The following is a 26,014-nucleotide window of genomic DNA, read 5'->3' as shown; positions in this document are numbered from 1 at the left end:
ATTTCTGAACCCTATTTTGTTCTATTCATCTAAGATGTCTGTTTCTACCCGAATATCATTCTTTTGACTACTATTGCAATTTTATAAGTCTTGATGTCAGGTATTATAAATATTCTATTTTTTTTCTAAGTTGTTTAGGCTATTCTAGGTCCTGTGCATTTCTATGCCAATTTCAGATTCTTCTTCTTAATTTGTGGCCTGCTAGGATTTTGATTAAGACTGGGTGGAATCTATAGGTCAATTGGAAGAGAACTGACAATAATATCAAGTCTTCTGACTCATAGTTTAACTCTCCATTTATTTAGCTCTTCTTTAATTTTTCTAATCAGTATATTGTGGTTTTCAGCATACAAATATTGTGCTTATTTTGTTACATTCGTACCTAAGTATTTTATGGTTTTGATACTTTTGTAAATGCTACTGTTGTTTAAATTCTAATTTCAACTGTTTATTGCTCTCTTTTTTTTAACCTTTTTTTTTTTTTTGAGACGAAATGTCACTCTTGTCCCCCAGGCTGGAGTGCAATGGCACGATCTTGGCTCACTGCTACTTCTGCCTCCCGGGTTCAAGCGATTCTCCTGCCTCTGCCCCTGAGTAGCTGGGATTACAGGCATCTGCCACCATGCCCAGCTAATTTTTGTATTTTTAGAAGAGACAGGGTTTTACCATGTTGGCCAGGCTGGTCTAGAACTGACCTTAGGTGATCCACCCACCTCGGCCTCCCAAAGTGCTGGGATCACAGGCGTGAGCCACCACGCCTGGCCGTTTATGGCTCTTATATAGAAATACAGCAGATTTTTGTATATTGACCTTGTATCCTATGACCTTAATAAACTCATTTGTTAGTTCTTTTGTAGATTATTTGGGACTTTATGTGTAGATAGTCATGTCATCTGTGAATAAATATTGAATTATTTCTTCCATTCCAGTATATACGCTTTTTATGTTTCTTTCTTGGCTATTACATTGGCTAGCACCTGCAGTAAAACCTTGAGTAAAAGTGGTAAAACGACATTCTTGTGGGGGAAAGCATTCAGTCTTTCCCATTAACTATGATGTTAGTTATAGGGTTTTTTGTAGATACCTTTTATTAGGTATCAGAAATTCCTTATATTTTTAGTTTGTTAAGAGATTTTTATTGTGAATGGATGTTGAATTTTGTCAGATGATTTTTCTTCGTCTATTGAAATATTTCTTTTCTAGCCTCTTGACATGATGAACTACATTGGTTTATTTTTCAGATGTTAAAACAACCTTGCATTCCTAGGATAAACTCCACTTAGTCATGACATATTATCTTTATTGTGTATGTTTAGATTGGATTTGCTGATATTTTGTTAAAGATTTTTGCATCTGTATTCACAAGGATATCAGTCTAATCTTTTTCTGCTTTTGGCAATACTGGCCTTATAAAATGTGTTAGGAAGCATTCCCTTCTCTTATGTTCTGGAAGAGTTTTTGTTGAGTTTCTATTCATTCTTCCATACATTTTTGGGTAGAATTCACAAGTGAAACCGTCCAGTCCTGGAGTTTCCTTTGTGGGAAAGTTTTTAACTACAAGTGTGATTTATTTAATAGAGATTGGGCTATTAAGCTAACTTATTTCTTCTTAAATGAGCTTTGCTATTTTATTCAATTTATGAGCATGAAGTAGTTCATAATATTGTTATTTCATTAGCATCTGTGGGGTCTGTGGTGATGTCTCCTTTACATTATTGATATTGATAATTTATGTCTGTTTTCTTTTTTGCTTTATTAGTCTGGTTAGAGAGTTATCAATTGTATTGATATTTTTAAAGAACCAGCTTTTGGTTTTATTGATTTTTCTCTGTTTTTATGTTTTTAATTTTATTCATTTCTCCTGTAATCTTTATTATTAGTTTTTAAATTTCTGTTGGCTCTAGGTTTAATTTGCTCTTCCTAATGATTTTAATTCATTCAGAGTCTTGCATTTCAGCTTATGCCCTCACTTCTCCACAGTGCAGCTGGAATCACAAAAGTCACTAATGACCTCCTGATTAGCAATGGCATCATCACCAGTTGTCACCTAGTTAGATTCCACTTCAGCATTTGAACCCTTTTTCTATGTACATTTATATATAGCCTCTCTAATTTCACAGCCTCTTCCTCTTAATTTTCTACTCATCCCCTCTAAGGGAGCAGAATTACCTTTGATTGACAATTGACTACTATTTCTTTTTTTTTTTTTTTTTTTTTTTTTTTTTTTTTTTTTGAGACGGAGTCTCGCTCTATCGCCCAGGCTGGAGTGCAGTGGCCGGATCTCAGCTCACTGCAAGCTCCGCCTCCCGGTTTACGCCATTCTCCTGCCTCAGCCTCCCGAGTAGCTGGGACTACAGGCGCCCGCCATGTCGCCCGGCTAGTTTTTTGTATTTTTTAGTAGAGACGGGGTTTCACCGTGTTCGCCAGGATGGTCTTGATCTCCTGACCTCGTGATCCGCCCGTCTCGGCCTCCCAAAGTGCTGGGATTACAGGCTTGAGCCACCGCGCCCGGCCTTGACTACTATTTCTAATGCAAGGTTCTAACACCCTTTTTTTTTTCCTTCCTGCCATTATTCTCTTACTTTTTTCAGCTCCATAAAACTCCCTGTGGTGCCTCATCATGTATGATACAAACTACTTTATCCATAATCCTGTCACTTAGATATAGACAACTCCTTGTCCTTGGCTTATGTAATTCCATAAAAACAGGCACACATAAATTTTTTAACAAAAATTTGATTGTAACATTCATTACTGCTTTGCAGTCCCTTTCTCCTCAGTATATCATTTATGTATAATATCATTCTATATATAATTCACACTTATTTTTTAAAATGTCATTTATATATTTTCATACATATTTCAAACTTTTTATTAGAGAGATTTTCAAACATACAACAGTAAGCAAAATGTTATAATGGACCCTCATGTACACATCACCCAGCTTTCATGGTTGTCAACTCAGGGCCAATCCTGTTTCATCTGCACCCTGACCTACTTCTTTCCTCCTGTGTTATATTGAGACTAGTCCCAAATATATCATTTCCTCCATCCATGTAAATTTGTAATGACTGTATGGTATCTAACTGTATGGATGTACCATTATTTATATATTTACATAATCCTGTTTTTGGACATTTGTAACTTTTAGTTTTATCATTCAAATTATAACATTACAACTGCTACCATAATATTTTTAAATAAATGAGATACCACCAGCTTTTCACATTGCTTGAATATATTTTCTTATTTTTATCCCTACAACATCCTGTAAAGTAGTTAGAACAGGTTATATTATCCACATTTTATACACAAGAATTTTAGAGTCCAGTGGCAAACTATTGGTAAATAGTAGAGTTTCCTAACTTAAAATTATTCATAAAAATAACACATATATGGTAGAAATAGGCTGCTTTAAAAATTTCTATGTAAATATTCATTGTACACCTATTAAGTATTAGATACTATGTTGGATGCTTTTCTGTTTAATCTTCACATAAATGCTGTGAAATAAGTGTTGTATCATTTTACAGGTAGGGAGCAGAGACTCAGGTAAGTTAAATAATGTACCCATCATCACATAGCTAGTAAGTATTGGAATCTGGGTTCCAATTTAGGTCTTGCCTTTCATTTCAGTATTCTTTCCAATTTTCCCTATATTAATATTTCAAGGATTACCTCCTTTTCATTAAGAAAGCAAGTAACTTTTGAGCCGGATTCTGCCTTCAAGCAACTTACAATGTAGTTGGGAAGATAGTACAAGATAGGAAGTCAGTGCCATAGGAGCAGAAAAAAAGTTATTTGGCAGTGGTAAAAATAATGATACCATCCTTAATATATGCGTGGTACTTTAGGCATGACAGAGAGCTGTGTCATTTCATCAATAATTTGTAATATATTAAATACGATGTAGAAAGACCTGTATTAGTTATGTAACAGTGAAGCAAGCTGACTTTTGTCCTTCCTGTTATCACTAGAAGCTAAACATTTGAGAAGGAGAAATCAGACAAGATATTTGCATAGTCCTCTTAAGAAAACTATTTTTTTCACTAGCAAAATTTTGTGCATTCTTCTGTTTCTCCTGGCAATCCTGACAATATTCAAAATCCAGGCTAAGGCTCCAGAAAAACCAAATTTCCCTGAAAATAGAATATAGTTATATTGTAGAAGTGACAATTGTCAGCATATTGCCAGTGGTGGAAGAATGTGGTATTGGCATGTATTTGCTAGATGGTTTTTGGTTTAGGGAATATTCTAGAGACTTACAAAAGACATAATACTTGTCCAGTTGCTTCTATATAATGCCATAGTCTAAACAAGTAATTCAACAAAATGCTTTGAAACCACAGTACTTGCTCATTAAACCTTTGAAATATTTTCACAGAAATTAAATATGAGGTACTGAGAATGCACTTGCACGATATTATTTACCTATCCAAATATTTGAAACCTCTTCCAGAATCTAGATCCCTGCAATAAACTACCTTTTAAAATGCTGCCATGGGGCTGGGCGCGGTGACTCACACCTGTAATCCCAGCACTTTGGGAGGCTGAGGCGGGTGGATCACCTGAAGTCAGGAGTTCGAGACCAGCCTGACCAATATAGTGAAACGCCGTCTCTACTAAAAATACAAAAATTAGCTCAGCATGGTGGTGTGTACCTATAGTCCCAGCTACTCAGGAGGCTGAGACAGGAGAATCACTTGAACCTGGGAGGCGGAGGTTGCAGTGAGCCGAAATTGTGCCACTGCACTCCAGCCTGGGTGACAAAGCAAGACTCCATTTCAAAAAAAAAAAAAAAATGCTGCCATGTGGACAGGCAGTTAAATACGTGGCCATACATGGTGACAACAAATGTTCTACACCTTTATGATACAGTAGAAATATGTAAGCTACATGTGTAACTTAAAATATTCTAATAGGCACATTAATAAAATTAAAAAGCAGGTGAAATTAATTTTAATAGTATATTTTATTTAATGCAAAATACCCAAAACATTAGTTCAGTGTGGTGTCAATATAAAATATTACTAATGAGATGTTTTATGTCTTCATACTATTTTCTAGTAATATATGAATTATTGAATGAAGTGTGTATTTTACACTTACACTGTATCAGAATTTGGACTAGCCACATTTCAAGTGCTCTTGGACAGCACATGTCTATTATTCTCCAGCCCTCAGTCATTTTCTGAACCAACTGGAGGCAAGAAAACGAGTGTGTCATTGAAATAGTGTCCAAATGCCCTGAGCCGGTACAGGCCATACATCATTACTTCCATCTTTTGGGGGGTCAATCCATTAAAAGTAACAGCCAGATCTGAACAGCAGCCTTCTACTACTTGCTGAGGGTTATTCGACAATGCCTCTTCAATAAGCTGTGCGATTGGTTTTGTATTAAATACATCTCTTCCTTCATAATCCTCTGCATTTTCTGCATGAACTCCTGCATATTTCAGGCATATTGCCAGTTGCTTATCTTCAGATAACTTCCAAATCACACTTTGATCTGCACAGGTCTCAGAGTTATTGAGAAGTCTGTTAAGTCTTTTCATCGACTCTCTACTTAAGACAATCCCTCCTTCCACAGTCACGTATTCGAGGTCTCCAGATATAACAGTGTGACCCAGATAGAAGGGTTGGGATGCATCCCTTGTAAACAAAAGGTACTTTAAATTTTCAATGACAGCAAACGTAGTGGGAAGTGCAAGAAAGAACCAGTTGTAGTTGTCACCATACTTTTCAAAGACGTATTTGTAAGTGGTCCTCATCTGTGCCCACCTGTCATTGCTTTCTATATTGAACAAATTATCATTTTTAGTATTGTAGAGCTCTGCTTTGTCACAGTGTTTGGTCCAGGTCTCTTTCAGTACAGCCCAGTAACTCTTATATTCGGATTCTCCAAAGATGATACAGAAAACACGAATACTTTTACTGAGTTCCACGAGTATCACTTTTGAAGTATTTAAGAAATTGTTCCTGTTAGGTGGACGAAGGTGATGGTGCTCGTGGTCTTGAGTTTGACCTCTGTGTCGAATGTGAATTTGGCCAAACATAGTTATCAAAACCCAAGAAATGCTCCCAAGCAACATACCCTTAAGAAATGATGTCCCACTAGCGGAAACCATTTTCCAGGCGTTGAGGACAGTGCGCCTGGGTCAAAGGCAGCCTGGGACCAGGTCCTGGGGGGTCCCGCGCCTTCCGGAGCTCGCGGCCGCGCTCCCGGTTGGGCCACTCTAGCTGCGGAAGGTCGCTTCTCGGTGGCGTAGAGAAGGGGGCGGGGCAGGAGCGGGACGCGGCCGGCACTGCGGGTGGGGTCCGGGCTGCTGCGAGTGAGAGGTGTACTGGGAGTTCTGAGCGCCTGGCCTCCCAACCAACAATAACGTTGAAAATGAGCAGAGATCGAGTCACAGACGGCTCTGAAGTGGGCCAGACATCAGCACTGAGTCAAAAAGAATAAAATTGAGTTTTACCTCACGATTAGTGTATTCAGCCCCTGGTACAACACATCCCTATGTTGATTAGCATCGGGTCCTTCTTAAGGCTTTTAAAATTCTCCTTATAATATTCGTTTTAGTATTTGTGTGTCAGTGTGTTTAATCAAAGAATCTCTTCTATACTCTCCTCATCAATCTGTAAGAGTGTAAAACAACCCAGAGTTTTTATTGAAACATAGCACCCACGGAGTTTACGAGAACACATCGCTTCCCTGATGTCATTATGACTTTCATCAAACCGTCAAATAGGACATTTGAAGCCTTTCTTTCCTCTTAGATTTATTTTCTTGTTCTTAGTATGTGTTAATCAGTAATTTTTAATTTACAATCCACTGAAGAAAATTTTATTGATGAATACTCTTGAAGTATATATATAGTTCTTGTATTAAAAGTACCAAAACTCTGGCATTTTGATCAACTTTTTTTAAATATGCAAAGAGCCTTTAATGTGCTAACTGTATTTAACTCATCTCCAGTGAACTACTTTAAAATATCCAAACTGATGATGATGTTATGAGATTTTTTTAAGCCTTTTTCAGAAAGGCTTATTTTTCAAAAATAAATTTTTGTATTTATATTTTCCCTCACTTTACAGATGCAGCAGCTTGAGAGACAAGTTATTGATGCTGAACGTCAAGCAGAAAAAGCTTTTCAACAGGTAGAGTAAAAGTTTAAATGTTTTTTCTGCCTCTACTACTCACATAAAGATGATTTGGCTCATAATGGAAAGACAACCATCAGCCTGCCTCTACATCTTATTTTGACTGTTCATAGCTTGATCCATAAAGGAAATGGAGAATCTAACTCTATTTTGTCCATTAACAAATTTTCAAAGGAAAAAAAGGCTGCCATTAGGAAGTTTTATCTTCTGAGAAAACTTTTATGGTAATACTAACTATAATGGCTATGGTAATACTAACTATAATTAAGTTTTTTATATAAATATGTTCGTAGCAGCTTTATTTGTAGTCATAAAGAGTTGGAAATCGTATGAATGCCATATTATAGGAGAATGAAAAAGTAAACTATTATCAACTCCATGAACCATTAGACAATCATTAAAATGTTTCTAAGGATATGCATTAATATGTAAAAATGCTTAGAGTTATATTAGGAAAAGTCAAACCTAAGAGTTAAAAAAAAGGCTGGAAGGAAACACCCCAAAATTTTAATAAAAGTTAAAAAAATTTTTTTGAGACGGAGTCTTGCTCTGTCGCCCGGTCTGGAGTGCAGTGGCCAGATCTCAGCTCACTGCACGCTCCACCTCCCGGATTTACGCCATTCTCCTGCCTCAGCCTCCGGAGTAGCTGGGACTACAGGCGCCCGCCACCTCGCCCGGCTAGTTTTTTGTATTTTTTAGTAGAGACGGGGTTTCACCGTGTTAGCCATGGTGGTCTCAATCTCCTGACCTCGTGATCCGCCCGTCTCGGCCTCCCAAAGTGCTGGGATTACAGGCTTGAGCCACCGTGCCCGGCCTCTTTCTTTTTATTTTTGAGAGGGAATCTTGCTCTGTGGCCCAGGGTGAAGTGCAGTGGCGCAATCTTGGCTCACTGCAACCTCCGCCTCCCGGGTTCAAGCGATTCTCCTGCCTCAATCTCCTGAATAACTGGAATTACAGGTGCACACCACCACATCCGGCTAATTTTTATATTGTTAGTAGAGATGGGGTTTGTTGGCCAGGATGGCCTCGAACTCCTGACCTCAGGTGATCCGCCCACCTTGGCCTCCCAAAGTGCTGGGATTACAGGTGTGAGGTATCATGCCTGGGCCCCCTATATTTTCATACTTTGAGTTTTTAAATATACCTTTTGTTTATTAAAAATTTTAGGCTGGGCGCGGTGGCTCAAGCCTGTAATCCCAGCACTTTGGGAGGCCGAGACGGGCGGATCACGAGGTCAGGAGATCGAGACCATCCTGGCTAACACGGTGAAACCCCGTCTCTACTAAAAAAAATACAAAAAACTAGCCGGGCGAGGTGGCGGGCACCTGTAGTCCCAGCTACTCCGGAGGCTGAGGCAGGAGAATGGCCTGAACCCGGGAGGCGGAGCTTGCAGTGAGCTGAGATCCGGCCACTGCACTCCAGGCTGGGTGACAGAGCGAGACTCCGCCTCAGAAAAAAAAAAAAAAAAAAAAAAAATTTAAATTTTGTAATGACAGGGTCTCACTATGTTGTCCAGGATGATCTTGAACTCCTGGCTTCAAGTGATCCTCAATGTCCCAAAGTGTTGGGATTACAGGTGTGAGCTCACTTGCTCAGACAGCTTTTATTATTTTTAAAAGATGTTTTGATAAGTCATATAACCCTTTCTGGGCCTTGCCAGCAGTAAAATGATGGGTTTGGACGGGCCCACCCAGCCTTAAAGTTTAATGATTCTAAATCTATAGCTTCTCATTTCATGAAAAGATCTCAGTCATATTCAGTTTAATCAATGAGTTCCAGTGAGTTCTGGTGTTCTGCAGCACTATAGAGTAATATGGTTAACTATAATTTATTGCATGTTTACAAAAAGCTAAAAGAGCCAGCTTTCTATATTTTCATAAAGCCAGAAGAGAGGATTCTGAATGTTCACAACACAAATAAATAATAAATGTTTGAGGTGCTGGACATACTAATTACCTTGATTTGATCATTACACATTGTATACACACATGGAAATATCACTCTATCACACAAATATGTACAATTATTTTGTATCAACTAAAAAGGAAAAAAAGGCTTAAATACAAAATTATTTTTCCTAAGAAGCGCATATGAAATTCCTTATGCTTCCTCTAAGTTTGTCATGTTTTCTTCCTTCAACTTGAGTACTACCAAATCTTTTTTCTTTTTAATTTTTATTTTAGGGGGGTAAGGAGTCTGGCAACGAGGCTTTCCCCCTTGCTGCACTGCCATTCTTTCCACTAATTTTGGAAGTTGCAGTATCTGTTTGTTTAGTGGTTTGGCTTTCTGGCTGCTCAAAATTGAAGTCAAGTAAGCCTTCTGAAGGAAATTTATCACTTGTAAATCCTTCAGAAGGACCTCTATATGTGGTAGCCACACCAAGTTTCTCATTTTCTTGCCACTGCCAATTATATCTCTCTTAATTGTATTTGCTTGACTTACTAGATTTCTTGTTTCACAGCATAGTCACATCTTCCATTTGACGATTAGAATTTCTGTTTCTGCCTGGTTGAAATTTGTGTCCAGGGCCACTTTAGTTGCAGTTATTTTTACTACATACACTGGATTTCTAGTTTCTGTTACTGTTGTTCATATGCCAACTGGAAAAGCCACCTGTTCCTTCAGAATGCTAACTAGAATTCCTTCCTGTACCATTATGATTCCAATCTACTGTTCCACTATTTGAATGCCAACCAACTCCAGAATTACTATGGTTGTGAAACCAAGTCGAGGAACCTCCTGCAACACCCTAATGCCACTCAGGACATCCTTTTGGTCCACCACTATTCCTCAAAGAATGCAGAAAGCTGTTTCTCCACGTATTATTAAAGCCATCTTTTTCCCAATTCCAATCCTGCTGTGGAGATCCAGGGTGATGCCACGCTGGCTGACTGTAACTCTCTCTGTCTTGGTGAGGAATTTGGTGTTCTCAGCTCCATTAGGGTCACCTGTCATCAGAATTTACTTCTTGGCTGCTACTTGTCGACTTTGTTCTTTCCTTTGTTTTATTAATTGAATGAGTTCCTTGTCAAAATAATCTTCTTCCTCTTCCTCTCCTTTTCCATCATCTTCTCTTTCCTGGGCATCAACGTTATCTTTGTGCAGCTGGCCAGAAATGTGATTTGCATATGCAGAAAGACCCACTTCTGTGGCCCCGCACGTTTGACACTCATGACTAGTGCCCCTTTTTGGAGCTGTACACAATGTGACACAATATGCATTTTTGTTCTCCTATCATAGTGATCAGATCTGAAGCACTCAACCAAATCCTCTTACTCCATCAGGCCACTGAGGGCCAGGCAAGGGAGCTCCCTGATGCCCCAGACACCCCATTCAGTTTTGGGTGGGAGAACCCACTATGGACCTGCTCCCTACCAGGCCCCATCACCCTCAGTTTTCATTTTAGATTCAGCGGATACATGAAAGATTTAATTTTCTAGAGTAAGTACCTAATAGATTTCTAAATAAGCCCAATGTAGCCTAATCTTTGATTTTCTTAATTATGCTTGAAAAGGAAATCTTATAACTTTATTAGGCAAGACTTCAAGCACATATAAGAGTAGAGAAAATAGTATAGTGAACCCCCATCACCCACTTCAGCAATTAGTCAAGTCATGGCTCATCTGTACCTCCACCCACTTCCCCTGCCCCCCTCACACTGGACTATTTAGAAGCAAATCCCTGACATGGTATAATTTCATCTACTATTATATACTATACTAATCTAAAACCAAACACTCTTAAAAATCATAACCACAATACCATCATTACACCAAAAAATTACCGATAATTTTTCAGTATATCAAAGATCTAGTTAGTATTCAAATTTTTCCAAATAGCTAATAATTGCTTCTGTGTTTTGTTCTTTAATCAAAGTGGAATTCACATAACATAAAATTAACTTTTTTTTGGAGACAGTGTCTCACTCTGTGGCCTGGGCTGGAGTGCAGTGGTATGGTCTCTGCTCACTGCCACCTCCGCCTTCTGAGTTCAAGCGATTCTCCTGCCTCAGCCTCCCGAGTAGCTGGGACTACAGGTGCCCACCACCATGCCTGGCTAATTTTTTGTATTTTTAGAGAGATGGGGTTTCACCATGTTGGCCAGGCTGGTCTCGAACTATTGACCTTGTGATCCACCCATCTCAACCTCCCAAAGTGCTGGGATTACAGGCGTGAGCCACCATGCCGGGCCAAAATTAACATTTTAAAATGAACAATTCAGTGTTGTGTACAATCATCACCTCTATCTAGTTCCAAAATGTCGAAAGGAAACTCATCTCAAAAGGAAACTGTATTCATTAAGCATTTAGTCCCATTTTCCCCTCCCACTAGCCCCTGGCAACCACCAATCTGCTTTCTGTTGCTATGGATTTACCTATTCTGGATATTTCATATAAGTGGATTTATATACTATGTGATCTTTTGTGTCTGGCTTCTTTCATTTAGCAGAATGTTTTTGATATTCATCCATGTTGTAGCATGTATCATGCTTTATTCCTCATTATGGCTGAATAATGTTCCATATATATATACACACACACACACACACACAAAATTTGTTTATCCATTTGTCTTTTTATGGACATTGTCTTTTTATGAACTGTCACTGCCCTCAATGTTTCCCGTGCCCTACCTATTCTACCTTTTCATCTTTTGACTATTGTGACTAGTGCTATTAAGAACATACATGTATTTGTTTGAGTACCCCTTTTTAATTCTCTTATTTATATACCTTTTGTTTTTTTTTTTTTGAGATGGAGTTTCGCTCTTGTTGCCCAGGCTGGAGTGCAATGGCCTCCACCTCCCAGGTTCAAGCTATTCTCCTGCCTCAGCCTCCTGAGTAGCTGGGGTTACAGGCATGCGCCACCACGCCTGGCTCATTTTGTATTTTTAGTAGAGATGGGGTTTCTCTATGTTGGTCAGGCTGGTCTTGAACTCCCGATTTCAGGTGATCTGCCCACCTTGGCCTCCCAAAGTGCTGGGGTTACAGGTGTGAGCCACCTCGCCTGGCCCTCTTTTTTTTTGTTTTTAATAGTTGATTTGTTCAAATTGGGATCTAAACTAGATTGACACATTTCATTTGATTCTTAAACTCTTTTAATCTATAGGATCATTTTCCCTTTTTTCCTTCTTTTTTTTCTTTCAATTTATTTGTGTGGGTTAATTTGTTCTCTAAAGCTTTCCACATTCTGGAGTTTGCCGATTGCCTACCTATGATGTGATTTAACAAGCTCCTCTACCCCTATATTTCCTGTAAAATATAGTTAGATCTAAAATTTTGACCTTTTTTCTTTCTCTCTTTTCAAGACTGCTTCTTGGGTGATATTGTTGACTTCCGCCAGAAGGTATATAATAATGTCTAGTTATCTCTCTCTCTCTCTCTCTCTTTTTTTTTTGGTGGTATTAGTAGCCATTGATTAGTTTGTTTAAATCAATGAGTTCATCAGGGAGGTTATTGCTTTTTTAAAAATAGACTTTAATATTTAGAGAAGTTTTAGATTTACAGCAAAATTGATGATATATAAAGTACAGAGCTTTCATATATCCTCTCCCCTCCAACACACGTTCAAGCTTTCTTCACCATCAGCATCCAACACCAGAGTGGTACATTTATTACAACTGATGAACCAACACTGACACATCATTATCACCCAAAGCCCATAGTTTACATTAGTGTTTACTCTTGCTGTTTTGTGTTCTATGGATTTTGACAAATGTTTTATGATGTGTATCCTCTTCGATAGTATCATACAGGATAGTTTCACTGCCCTTAATGTCTCCTGTGCTCTACCTATTCAGTCCTTCCCTCCTCTTACGTCCCGGGAAACCACTGATCTTTTTACTGATTTAATCATTTTGCCTTTTCCAGAATGTCATATAGTTAGAATCAGACAATATACAGCCTTTTCAGATTGGCTTCATTTTCACTTAGTGATATGCATTAACGTTTCTCCATGACTTTTCAATTAGCAGTCTTTTCAACACTAACTTATCCAGAATGGCTAAAATTAAAAGAACAACAATGAAATGTTGGCAAGGAGACAGAACAACTGGAATTTTCATACACTTCCAGTAGTAATGCAACTTCGTACATTTATCCACTTTGGAAAGCTGTTTGGTAACATCTACTAAAGTAAACATTTGCCAGCCTGTGACCCAGCAATTCTACTCCTAGGTGTATGCCAAGAAAAATAGGAACACGTATCCACCAAAATATAGGTATATGGACATGTGAAGCAACTTTATTCATAACAGCCCTAAGCTGAAAACAAGCAAATCATTTTACCAAAAAAGACACATGCACTTCTATGTTTATCACAGTGCAATTCACAATAGCAAAGACATGGAATCAACCAAGGTGCCCATCAATGGTGGGTTAGATAAAGAAAATGTGGCATATATACACCAGAGAATACTACACTGCCATACAAAAGAATGAGATCATGTCCTTTGTAGCAACATGGATGCAATTGGAGGTCATTATCCTAAGAGAATTAATGCAGGAACTGAAAACCAAATACCACATGCTCTCACTTATAAGTGGGAGCTAAACATTAAATACACAAAAGATGCCATTTCCACAGTTTGAATCTATCTTGATCAGAATTCTTTTGACATCTAATAATGATCCCTGCCTAGAAAAATAAACAAGTTTTTCTTATTGTGAAATGCCCAATAAGTCTTACCAAGGTAGGAGAAGATAAGTGTAGGATATAACATGAGGGAAAGCCAATCTAAGACAACTGTAGAAATTGCCAAGAAAATTATGGGCAGGGCATATTTCAAGGTTAATTCCAACCCAGCTCTTCTCCAGGATTCCTAGAGGACAGTTATTTCAATTAGCATACAATGGTGTTCTAGACACATAGAATTAAAGTCCAGAGTTTGGAATAAGCAGTTAATTTTTCTTTTTTTGAGACAGGGTCTCACTATGTGCCCAGGCTGAAATGCAGTAGTGTGACTATGGCTCGTTGTAGCCTTAACTTCCCAGGCTCAAGCAATCCTCCTGCCTCAGCCTGCCAAGTAGCTGGGACTACAGTCATGTGCCACCACACCCAGCTAATTTTAAATTGTTTGTAGAGATGGGGCCTCATTGTGTTGCCAGGGCTGGTCTCAAACTCCTGGGCTCAAGTGAGCCTCCTGTCTCGGCCTCCCAAAGTGTTGGAATTACAGGCATGAGCTGCAAACTTGGCCTTTTAAAAATTTTGTTGTTGTTGATTTTTTTCTCCTCTTCCTCCTTCTCCTCACCCATTTGATCTCCTCCACCTCCTCCTCTTTTTTCTTTTTTGAAGGGGAAGGATGAAGACAGGAGAGGAATATGAAACCTGTTTGGCAAGGTAAAGTCTGTACAGCCAAAGAGAAATCAAGGTGAATTCATGTTTCTCTGCCTTGGGAACAAACTTAAAATTTTAGCTGAATTTAAATCTAAACTCTCCCACTTAGTTGACTGAAAAAGCTTTTTAGTTTCTTCAAGTCTTAGTTGTGTCACTTATGGAAAAGAGCTAATATTTGCAGAGCTCATAGTCTCTTTATTGTGTAGAGGTGTACAACACAGTGATTAAGAACACAGACTTGAGCCAAATTGTCTGGGTTCAAAGTCTGTCTCCATCTCTTATCACCTTTTCAACTTGGGCCTCAGCTTTCTATCTGTACAATGTAGTAGTGTCTAATACCTAGCTCATAGGATTTTGGGAAAATTGAATAGTTACTCTGAGTAAAGTACTTGGAATATTTCCTGCCACATAGAAGTGTTATTTAGCCATTATGAAAATTGACTCTGATTTAAGTAAAGTGCCTGGCATGCAGTCAGCCCTTAATAAATGGTGGTGGTGGTAGAAGTACGATTAGTAATGTGAGGATCTATGCTGTGCTTGTGTTTTAATACTCTTTGGCTGATAGTACCAAGTAGTGATATTCCCACTTACATGTCTACAAAGACAATAATTAACAGTAAAATCATAAAAGCCTACTTAAATTCTGTGAAAGAAGTGCAGCATTCTCTGTCACTGCATACCAGATGTCTTAGTCTTTTTCTGCAGAGGTGTACTGAGCCCTATATGCATGTTCCTGTTCAGTCACGCACCTTGCAGCACACATTTGTGGGCTTGTCTGCCTCTCTGACTTTCACCACTAAAAATAGTACTCAGCTGAAACCAGCTCAACTCTATACTTTAGCATTGTACATTTTTCTCTTTGTATATTAATGAATGGCATCACTTCTGTATCAATTAATGAAGTTGTCTGCAGAAAAAAGTCACACATTTGCCAGATAAATCTTATACTTAATGTTCTAGTACATCCCCTTCCCCTCCCCTCCTCTTCCCTCCCCTCCCCTCCCCTTCCCTTCCCTTCTTTTCCCCTTCCCTTCTTTTCCTCTTCCTTTCCCTTCCCTTCTTTTTCCTTCATTGTCTTGTGTTTTCTGACTTTGGCCTTCCTAGTAGCATCTCTCTTTACCTCTGTACCCTGGCTGTCTCTATATGTCTCTCTATCTGTTCTTCCCTATCTTTCCCTTCTCTTCCTTTCTCTCCTTTAACTGCCCGTATTATGGGAAAAAGAGAAAGAAATTGAGGATGGTTTTGTTTTGCCTTAATTTAAAATTCCTAATTCATAATACGTGGCAAATTTGTTTGTTTTTGAAAATTAAACTAAATTAAGTTTTTTTTATGTGTGATTTTCAACTATCTACGTCCCACCCCCAGCACTGCTCTGCTCCGATTCCTTGGGTCTTACAAGATCCAGTGAGGATTCTTTAAAAAAGGATCCTTGTTCCCGATTCAAGGGAAGCAAACCACAGAGATTTGTTGTCATCCGGGCCAACCACTGGTCTTGGTAAGTTTGACAGGAAGGACTTCTCTCCTTTGAAGTTGTTCTTTGAGGATGTTGGGTATAAAGTTATTTAATTCTATGTGCTACATCTTTAAGCAAAAAGACAGGATTGGTTATTTTAGACATACTGCTACCCCCATCACCAAAAAAAAAAAAGAGAATTACAAATCTCTCAGAGTTTCCATAAGTTAGCAAAACCTGTAGGCATTTCTTTTTGTCACACTTTAAATTTATTTAGTGCATATGTTGTTACACTTCAGAAGGACTTTTTTTCTTTACGTTACGTCATAATCTAAAGGTTGACAGGAAATACAGAGAGCAGATGAATTCTCATGCACTGATGATGTCACCTTTTTGGCCTTTACAAGACTAAGTGTTAATAACTTAGAGTAACTCAATCCTTTGCTATCTTTAACAATTTCCGTGGGACTGTGGCCTATCTGATGTTTATGTTGCTTAAATCAGCTTGCCTTTTCTCACTGAACCATGTCCTAAGACTCAAACAACTGTATTTATCTTAACCAAAAAGGAGGAATGTTTCGCCACTAAAAACAGTACTCAGCTAAAACCAGGTCAACTCTATAGTTTAGCTTTGTACATTTTTCTCTTTGTTTATCAATGAATGGCTTCACTTCTGTAACAATTAACTAAATTGTCTGCAGAAAAAAGTCACAGATAAATATTTTATTGCCAAATAAATCTTGGTAATCTTTATACTTAATATTCTAGTACATCTTTTTTTTGTTTGTTTGTCTTTTGAGACCGGGTCTTGCTCTGTCAGCCAGGCTGGAGTACAGTGGTGCGATCTCAGCTCACTGCAACTTCTGTTTACTGTGCTCAAGCAATCCTCCCACCTCAGCCTCTGGAGTAGCTAGGACTGCAGGCATGTGCCACCACACCCAGCTAATTTTTTTTTTTAACCTTTTTTTTGTTGTTGTTGAGACGATGTCTCACCATATTGCCCAGAGTAGTTTCAAACTCATCAGCTCAAGCAATCCTCCAGCCTCAGCCTCCCAAAGTGCTGGGATTACTGGCATGAGCCACCGCACCTGGCCCTAGTGTATCCTTATTGTTGTTGTTCACAAGTTTTGAAAGCAATATGATCAAATCAACCCAGTTCTACTTATGAGTACTCCTGTGAGATAGAAAAGCAGCAAAGAGCATATTTGGAAAATACTGACATATAGGATTCATTCCCAAGTATCTGATTAGGTGAATACCTTAATCTATTACATTAATTTATGCTAACCAAAGAAGGGTAGATTATTCCCCTATAAAAGTATGTGTGTTTTTATTTTATCCTTTGGGGCTTGATCCCTTGCCTTTGTTTGATTCAGGCATGGTGGCAGCTGCATTTAAAGTTGCCTCTGACCATTCTAACACATGAGCTAATCTTGCCTTTCTGTAAAGCTGGTTCTTAGTATTATTATTATTATTATTATTATTATTATTATTATTATTGAGACTGAGTCTCACTCTGTCACCCAGGCTGGAGTGCAGTGGCGTGATCTTGGCTCACCGCAACCTCTGCCTCCTGGGTTCAAGCATTTCTTCTGCCTCTGCCTCTGGAGTAGCTGGGATTATAAGCACATGCCACAATGCCTGGCTAATTTTGTGTTTATAGTCTAGATGGTGTTTCACCATGTTGTTCAGGCTGGTCTCAAACTCCAGGTAATCTGCCTGCCTTGGCCTCTCCAAGTGTTGGGATTACAGGCATGAGCCACCATGCCCAGCCTGAAGTCATTTTTGACTCTTAATAAATCCATGCTGCTCAGTCATTCTAATATCCATGACCTTGTAATGGATATTACATTGCAATGCTTTGCTATGTGAGGCCCAAACTTCATTATATGGAAAGCAAATTATTTAATGATCTTGATTTTCAACTTCTGCAAGAAAAATCCTACTTTATAATCATGGAGTACTATGCCAAAATAATTGTGTTGTAAATGTGATTCGAATGATTAATTAATTTGCAGTAAACATGTAAAAATTGTAATCAACTTGCTGATTTCCTTGATAACATGTCAGTAAATTTTGACACATTCTTGAGTTCAAGTTTTCTAAGAAGGTTTAAAAAAATATTTTATAAACATATGGCCTTCCCTTTCTTATGAGATCCCATCCAAGTAGTGTAGCATGACATGCAAAGACCTGTGTGTCCCTCTCCTTATTTGCAGGCTTATATCTGGCCATGTCCCCCATTCTCATATATATATGAGAATGTATATGTATATACATTTAAAAATGTGTATATATATACACATTTATATATATATATACACATTTATATATATATATATACACATTTAAAAATAATTTTAACTGTTATTTTAGACTCAGAGGGTACATGTGCAGGTTTGTTACATGGTTATATTGCGTGATGCTGAGGTTTGGGATATGGATGATTTCATCACCCAGGCAGTGAACATAGTCCCAATAGTTTTTCAGCCCATGTCCCCATCTCTTGCTCCCTGTCTCATAGTCCTCAGGGTCTGTTGTTCCAATCTTTATGCCCTTGTGTATTTAATGTTTAGCTCCCACTTATAAGTGAGAGCATGTGGTATTTGGTTTTCAGTTCCTGCGTTAATTCTCTTAGGATAATGACCTCCAATTGCATCCATGTTGCTACAAAGGACATGATCTCATTCTTTTTTATGGCAGTGTAATATTCCCTGGTGTATATATACCACATTTTCTTTATCTAACCCACCATTGATGGGCACCTTGGTTGATTCCATGTCTTTGCTATTGTGAATTGCACTGTGATAAACATAGAAGTGCATGTGTCTTTTTTGGTAGAACAATTTATTTTCCTTTGACTATATACCCAGTAACTGGATTGCTGGGTCAAATGGTACTTCTGTTTCTTTGAGAAACCTCCAACTGCTTTTTATAGTGGCTAAGCTAATTTACATTCCCACCAACAGTGTATAAGTGTTCCCATTTCGCCACAGCATTGCCAGCATCTGTTATTTTTTAATTTTTTGATAATAGCCATTCTGACTGGTGTGAAATGGTATCTCATTATGGTTTTGAACTGCATTTCTCTGATGATTAGCAATGATGAGCATTTTTTCATATGTTTCTTGGCTGCTTGTATGTCTTCTTTTTTTTTATTTAAGTATTTTTTTCGAGACAGGGTCTATCTCTGTTGCCCAGGCTGGAGTGCAGTGGCATGATCATGGCTCACTTGCAGCCTTGACCTCCCAGGCTCAGTGATCCTCCTACTTCAGCCTTTTGAGTAGCTGGTACCACAGGCATGTGCCACTACACTCAACTAATATTTTAGAAATTTTTTGTAGAAATGCGTTCTCACTATGTTGCCCAGGCTGGTCTCAAACTCCTGGGCTCAAGCTGTCCTCCCTCCTCGGCCTCCCAAAGTGTTGGGACTATAAGCATGAGCCACCACACCCAGCCTGTGTCTTCTTTTGAGAAGTATCTGTTCATGTCCTTTGCCCATAGCTTCTGCACAGCAAAAGAAGCTATCAACAGAGTAAACATACAGCCTACAGAATGGGAGAAAATATTCACAAACTATGCATCCAACAATGGTCTAATATCTAGAATCTATAAGGAAGTTGTTATTGTTTGAATCTAAACAATCTAAACAAATCAACAAGTAAATTTTAAGTAACTGGAAAGTAGTCTGGGATTTAAAATACTCCAAACAATCTATTTTGTCATTCTGTTTGGAAACAATCAGGAATCTTTGTCATGCCATAGCAATTTATATATAGAAATAGAAACTTTCAACTCCCTCTCAAAAATATAGTCACATCTCGATTATGTATAGTGGACAGGAATAAGGTTAGAACTGGGAAGAAGGAAATAGTGATATGGATAATTACAATGGGAGTAATATTTGCAGCTCCTGCTTTCTCCTATGGGAAATAGCACTGGAAGCTGTACTGGGATCCCCAACAGTACTCTTGGGTTCTGTGATTTGCTAGAATGACTCATGGGACCCAGAAAAGCTGTTTTGCTCACAGTCACCATTTATTACAGTGAAAAGATACAGATTAAAATCAACAAAGGAAAAAGGCACATAGAGTGGTGTCCTGGAGAAATCAGGTATGAGCTTCCAGTTGTCTTTCTGCTGTGGAGTTGCACAGGGATGCACTTAATCCTCCCATCAATGTGTGACCAAATGTATGAAATATTGCCACCAAATAAGCTTACTCAAGCCTTGGTGTCCAGGATTTTGATTAGAGGTCAGTCATGTAGGCCTGAAATATCCACTTGACTGTTCTTAGTCAGTCTCCAGCCCACCCAGAGGTCAAACTGATACATTTTGGCCCAGGACCCCAGGCGAACAAAAAAACAGGCATTCACCATAAGTCACACAATTAACATAAACCATGTGGTGTGACCCAAGATCTCAACTGTATTAATACAAAGGCAGCCTGAACAGTCAAGATATCCCAGGGCATCAGATGTTGTCTCCCAAGAGCCAGTGAAGGACCAGTCATTTCTTTGGAATGTGGAGGATCTGTGCACCCTAAGTCTACTGAGTTAACCCTTTGCTGAACAGGAATTTAGGGACCTTGGGATCAAGAATGTTTGGGGGAAGTAGGTGAGGAGTGCGCTGAAGTGGGTGGATACAACCAGAGGCTCTCCTAGAAGTAAAGAAGCAAAGTAGCCTAAAACCACAAAGCATTCCACACTGGAGGCTATCCGTGTGTACACATTTGTGAGAGTTTATTTAACAACCAATTTGAATTCACAGGTGTTTGTTATTGGCCAGTCTCTGAATAGTTAAAATTCTTAAATGGTTCTGGTTAAATGAATGGAAAAACAAGTGAGCTGTTTTCCATATGGTTGTGGTGAGATGTTTTAAAAGGCATCTTGGCTTTTCTGTGGACCTCTTAGCTTTTCTGTAGACCTCTTATTCATATTAATTACCAAGGAAGGCTGAATCCTGTCTACAGAACTTGGTCTTAATAGGACCAGTTGGTAAGTAGGTTGCTTGTAACTACTTTGTGGTCTCTCTCTCTAAGAGATTTTGCCCCTTTTGCCAATATTTTTCTTGCCTAGGAAAGTTGTTTGTCTAAAAATAATGGTCGAATTAAAGAGCTTCAAGACGGCAAGGATGCATCCAAGGAGCTCTGTAGCATTCATTCATGTAATAACAGCTTCCAAATTGAATGTGTTATTCAGGATAAAAGAGTAGTTCCAAACCATAGTTTTCCAGGACTATAACCTTTCCTAAGCAATAATAGGACTATTTTATGTGGCTACCCAATGTCTGTAGGGTGGCTTGCTTTAACTTAATAAAGGGACACTAGATGTAGGTCTGGTCGCATTTATTTTTATTCTTACTCAGTTACTTTTGTTTTTCTTGAGGTTTACTTCTATTAATCTGTGCCTAGAAGAGAACTACCATTCTGGACTTGAGTTCTGCTCTTCTCTCCCTGCTTCCTCAGCTACAGAATGCCGTATGTGCAACTGGCTATACCATCTTAAGATTACTGTCCAGCTCTCTGTCCTGCTTGGGCGGTTTTACATGACATCATCTCTGATGCAGACCTTTGTCCTTGATACAGATCTTTGTCCTTCAGCTCATGCAGAAAGCCCACTATATTACTTAGAATCTAAGGTAGCTTAAATTATCATTTGGATAGTGGAATACATTTTTTTTCTTCTTCTTCTTCTTTTTTTTAATCTGCTTTTATTTTCCTAGTTTCCAGCCATGTGGTTGGTATTTAAATAGAACAGTTTTGGCATCCGAGTTGATTTACATTTATGCAGTGAACCCACAGATGAAACCTGGCATTCATGGTTAAAAAAAAGAAATCCAAACTAATCTTTATACCTTTCAGGAGAAAATCCTCATTAGTCAAATATTTTTTAGCTTTAAGTAAGGATTCCTTGTGACTTTTCAGAAGTGTTTTTAATAATTTCAGATTTTCATCTTAACTGTCATCTTTAATTTCTCAAATGCTTTCACATTATTTTTTTCTCTTTGCCTGTATAATCTGAAACATTGCTAAAATTATATTCTTACCTATTTGGAGTATACAGAATGAAAGTCTTAATATTGTATACAGTCCCCAATATTTTATTTTCCTTCGTACTACCATTAACATCTCAAACATCTCTTACTTGGATCTCCTTGTGAAGTTTCTGCTGAGGCATCCAATCAACTTGACCATCTACAATCAAGGATCAAGTTTGTGAGTCAAAGTGAGAACTAAAGGAGAGAAAAGTGAGAACTAAAAGGTGTTGATAGGAAAATCTAAACTTTACTATGAGTTAAATAGACTCATGTAATCCATGTAGGTTGGCAAACACAATATGCAGATATGCCTTTCTGAGATTTTATATGCCTCGATGTGTTTCGCAGAAGATCCAAGCAGGGCCAATCTATCTTAGATATTAAACTTGCAGCACCACTCAACCTCCAGCCACACTCTTAGTCTCTTTTACCCTGTTCTATTTTTTTTCCCACTACCCTTATTGATGCAGGATTTTTTGCCTCTTAACTCAGCTAGATCTGGGTTCTTGTCTCATGACTAGGAAGAAGTAGTCGCATGGACACTCAAAGAATGAGCAAGGCAGGAAGTTTTATTGAGTGATGAAACAGTTTTTAGTGCAGAGGGGACGGGGTGGGGGTGGTCCCCCTACCCAAAGCAGGAGAGTTCCCATTATGGCTGAGCCCGGGGCTTTTTATGGGCTCACAATAGGGAGTGCGTGCTGACTGGCTTGTGACTATGCAAAAAAGGTTAAAGTAAAGACATTACTCAAAAGTGGGCATGATAGTGTAGAAAATCAATTAGGAAAGGGTAGGTATATGTAAAATAGGTGGAGGATGGGGATCAATCGAAAGAAAGTGCGCCAAACAGGAAGGCAGGTTCTCAGTCTGGTTCAAGGATTTACCCGGGACTGTTTCCAGCTTGAAGGTTGGATATTTCACTGGGGATCTGCCCCATCTGCGTAGGCATTTGTCTGCCTCCTGCCTCTATCATTATCACCTGCGTAATGTAATGTACTGTTCTTTTTTTTTTTAACATTTATTATATTTGTGATCTCTCTTACCCACTAGAATGTAATTTCTCAAACTCCTGGACTCAAACTATCTGCCTGCCTCGGCCTCCCAAAGTGCTGGGATTACGGGTGTGAGCCACTGTGCCAGGCCTAGAATGTAATTTCTACGCAGGCAGAGATGTGGTGGTCTAGTTTATTCACTGATGCTTTCTCAGGGCCTGGAATAAGTTGGGCACTTGGCAGATTTTCACTGAATATTTGTTAAATGAATGAATCAAGAAGCCCTCAGTGAGTGCACTCTCCTACCTATATCTAGACTCTAATACATTTTTATTTCTTATGATTCCATCATTTGGGGCTTTAAGCTTCTTCCCCCACCCCCCTTTCCATATGTGTATGGAAAGTGTATATGTTTCTTTTTCACCTAAGTTTAAGTTTTTTCCCATAATACATTATTATACCAGGCCATCCAGTCTGGGTCTCATCTCACCACTCATCTTTCTTAATTTATACTTTGTTGAAAATATGAAAAAATGAGGGCTGGAAACTTTCTGTTTCTATACTCATATAACACTTTGCTTATTGTCATTGCTCTAGGAAACATGTACATTACTTTATATGATAGCAATATTCTGAGAATTTCTTACGTTTGTACGTACCTCAAAGGTAACACCGCTTGGTGAAATAGGCTTCAGACTTTATAATCATTAAGCACATTAAACCTTGCTGTTTAGTATTTTCCTTTTTGAAGTCTTTTAGGAATCTACATAATATTAAGGTAAAATTCTAGGTTTAATACTATGATAACCTAAGTACACACACAATTTTAATATTTTATCCTTTGAATTTAGGTACAAGTTATGGAAGATAAATTAAAAGCAGCTAATATTCAAACCAGTGAATCAGAGACAAGATTATATAATAAGTGTCAAGATCTGGAGTCGCTAATACAGGAAAAAGATGACATCATTCAAAACTTGGAATTGCAACTTGAAGAGCAGGTTAGGAAGAATTTGATAAAGAGTTTTAAGTGTGTGCACTCATTTGTGCATAATCACAACGATTAAAAAGAGAGAGCCTAAATTTCTAAATCTGGGGAGAAATCTTGCTTATTCGGTCAACCCATAGGATTGCATCACATTTATTGGTGAAAGGTGCAAGTAAAATGGCATTCCTTTAAGTTCAGAGTGATTCCAGGCAAGATCTAACACTTTTTGGATGTGAGAATGCTCCTTAATATTCAAACATTTGAGTTTATTTATTTATTTATTTGAGATAAAGTCTCGCTCTGTCAACCAAACTGGAGTGCAGTGGCTCCATCTCAGTTCACTGCAACCTCCGCAACCCCCCGCAGCCAGGTTCAAGCGATTCTTGTGCCTCAGCCTCCCGAGTAGCTGGGACTATGGGCATACACCACAATGCCCAGCTAATTTATGTATTTTGTTTTTCAGTAGAGACAGGGTTTTGCCATGTTGGCCAGGCTGGTCTTGAACTCTTGACCTCAGGTGATCCGCCCACCTCAGCCTCCCAACCTGCTGGTATTATAGGCGCAAGCCACCATGCCCGGCCAAACGTTAGCGTTTAAATGTAGTATTTAAGTTGGGAGCATTTGGTTATCAGCAGGTATGTCTGTAAATTGTTTGCAACCAATCTTGCTTCAGACTGTTAGAATGTTGGAAATGTTCATAGAACATTATATTTTAAATATTTATATTTGATGCCAATCCTTCTGCTTAGAAATGTGTATACCATTTTTGAACCACTTTATTGGAATCAAGTAATCTAGTTTAAAAAATGTATTACTCACGCCTGTAATCCCAGCACTTTGGGACACTGAGGTGGGTGGATCACAAAGTCAGGAGATCAAGACCATCCTGGCTAACACGGTGAAACCCCGTCTCTACTAAAAATACAAAAAATTAACGGGGCGTGGTGGCGGGCGCCTGTAGTCCCAGCTACTTGGGAGACTGAGGCAGGAGAATGGCATGAACCCGGGAGGCGGAACTTGCAGTGAGCCGAGGTCAAGCCACTGCACTCCAGCCTGGGTGAGAGAGTGAGACATCGTCTCAAAAAAAAAATAATAATAATAATAATAATGTATTAGGAAAAAATTGCTTTTGGGTTATGTACTTAATGGTCACTTAACATCATTTAAATATGACCACTATGAAATCGTTTTGTTAAATGTGTTGTTTATTTTCAGCATTTTTTTTCCCATTTCTTGATAAAGACCAGTGTTTCTTTAGGTCAGTGGTTTTCAGCTTTCTACCACCCCTAGACCCTGCCTATTGTGATTTATTTGGTAGTCACGTTCTCAGTAGTTTTGTGACCATAGCCAGATTTTAAGGCTGGTAAATGAGAGCTAGAATTTCACTATGTTTATTTTTCTTGGATCTTTGAAAGCTAGTATTTAAGGGGGATAAAAAAGCCATGCCCCTAAGGAGATCCTTATTCTCTTCTCCCCAACGTGGTTGACCCCTGTGCTACTGCTCTAAATCCTAGACCATTTCCAGAAATGGCTTATTTTGTTGATAAATTCAGTGGATTGACTTCAGTGTATGATCTTTCAGAGAAAGAGAATAGCGGTTGCTAAAACTGGTAGTACGTGCATATGGCTTTGTGGTTTATTTTTGTATCTACTGAATAATTTTTTCTTTCAAAAATTTATTTGGTAATTTGAAAGTAGATATAGTAATTTGGAAACAAGTTTTAAGTGGATTTGTCTTGTATATTTATGGTATAACATTTCCAGATCATTGCGTTTCTGTTTGAACTAAACAAATGGCTATTGTTATTTCAGAAACAAATAAGAATACAAGAAGCTAAAATAATAGAAGAGAAAGCAGCTAAGATCAAAGAATGGGTAACAGTTAAATTAAATGAGGTATTTATTGCTATATGTTTTCCTTTTCTTTACCTTTTACTTCTTTTGAATTGATCCATCATCAGAATATATGATTACTCTGAGTAAAACAAAAAATTTTGATCGGTTGGTGATACTGTTGTCTTTTGATAAACTTGAGATATAGGTAGCTTTCATTTTA

At 38.4% G+C, this 26,014-nt stretch overlaps 2 protein-coding genes across 5 annotated transcripts in view; one reads left to right on the top strand and one right to left on the bottom strand.

The window, feature by feature from the left end:
- Nucleotides 1-26,014, top strand: part of PLEKHH2 (pleckstrin homology, MyTH4 and FERM domain containing H2) — a 131,649-nt gene that overhangs the window by 27,090 nt on the left and 78,545 nt on the right. For all 4 annotated transcript variants that reach the window (XR_004428348.1, XM_033175858.1, XM_033175859.1 and 1 more), the window contains exons 3-5: nt 7,093-7,155; nt 23,822-23,971; nt 25,771-25,854. Coding sequence is in view for 3 of the 4 variants with exons in the window: in XM_033175858.1 (XP_033031749.1) it covers nt 7,093-7,155; nt 23,822-23,971; nt 25,771-25,854 (297 nt within the window). In the remaining variant the exon portion in view is untranslated. The remainder of the gene's footprint in view (nt 1-7,092; nt 7,156-23,821; nt 23,972-25,770; nt 25,855-26,014) is intronic.
- C1GALT1C1L (C1GALT1 specific chaperone 1 like) lies at nt 4,960-6,259 on the bottom strand. The gene has a single exon (XM_033175862.1). It carries the CDS (start codon nt 6,126-6,128, stop codon nt 5,181-5,183), a length of 948 nt encoding a protein of 315 aa, XP_033031753.1. The 5' UTR covers nt 6,129-6,259; the 3' UTR covers nt 4,960-5,180.

This window comes from Trachypithecus francoisi, unplaced genomic scaffold (assembly GCF_009764315.1).
Source record: "Trachypithecus francoisi isolate TF-2019V2 unplaced genomic scaffold, Tfra_2.0 Lachesis_group17, whole genome shotgun sequence".
In the NCBI taxonomy this organism is placed as follows: domain Eukaryota; kingdom Metazoa; phylum Chordata; class Mammalia; order Primates; family Cercopithecidae; genus Trachypithecus; species Trachypithecus francoisi.
Note: the sequence above shows the minus strand (reverse complement) of the source record. Positions and strands in the feature narration are given on the sequence as shown.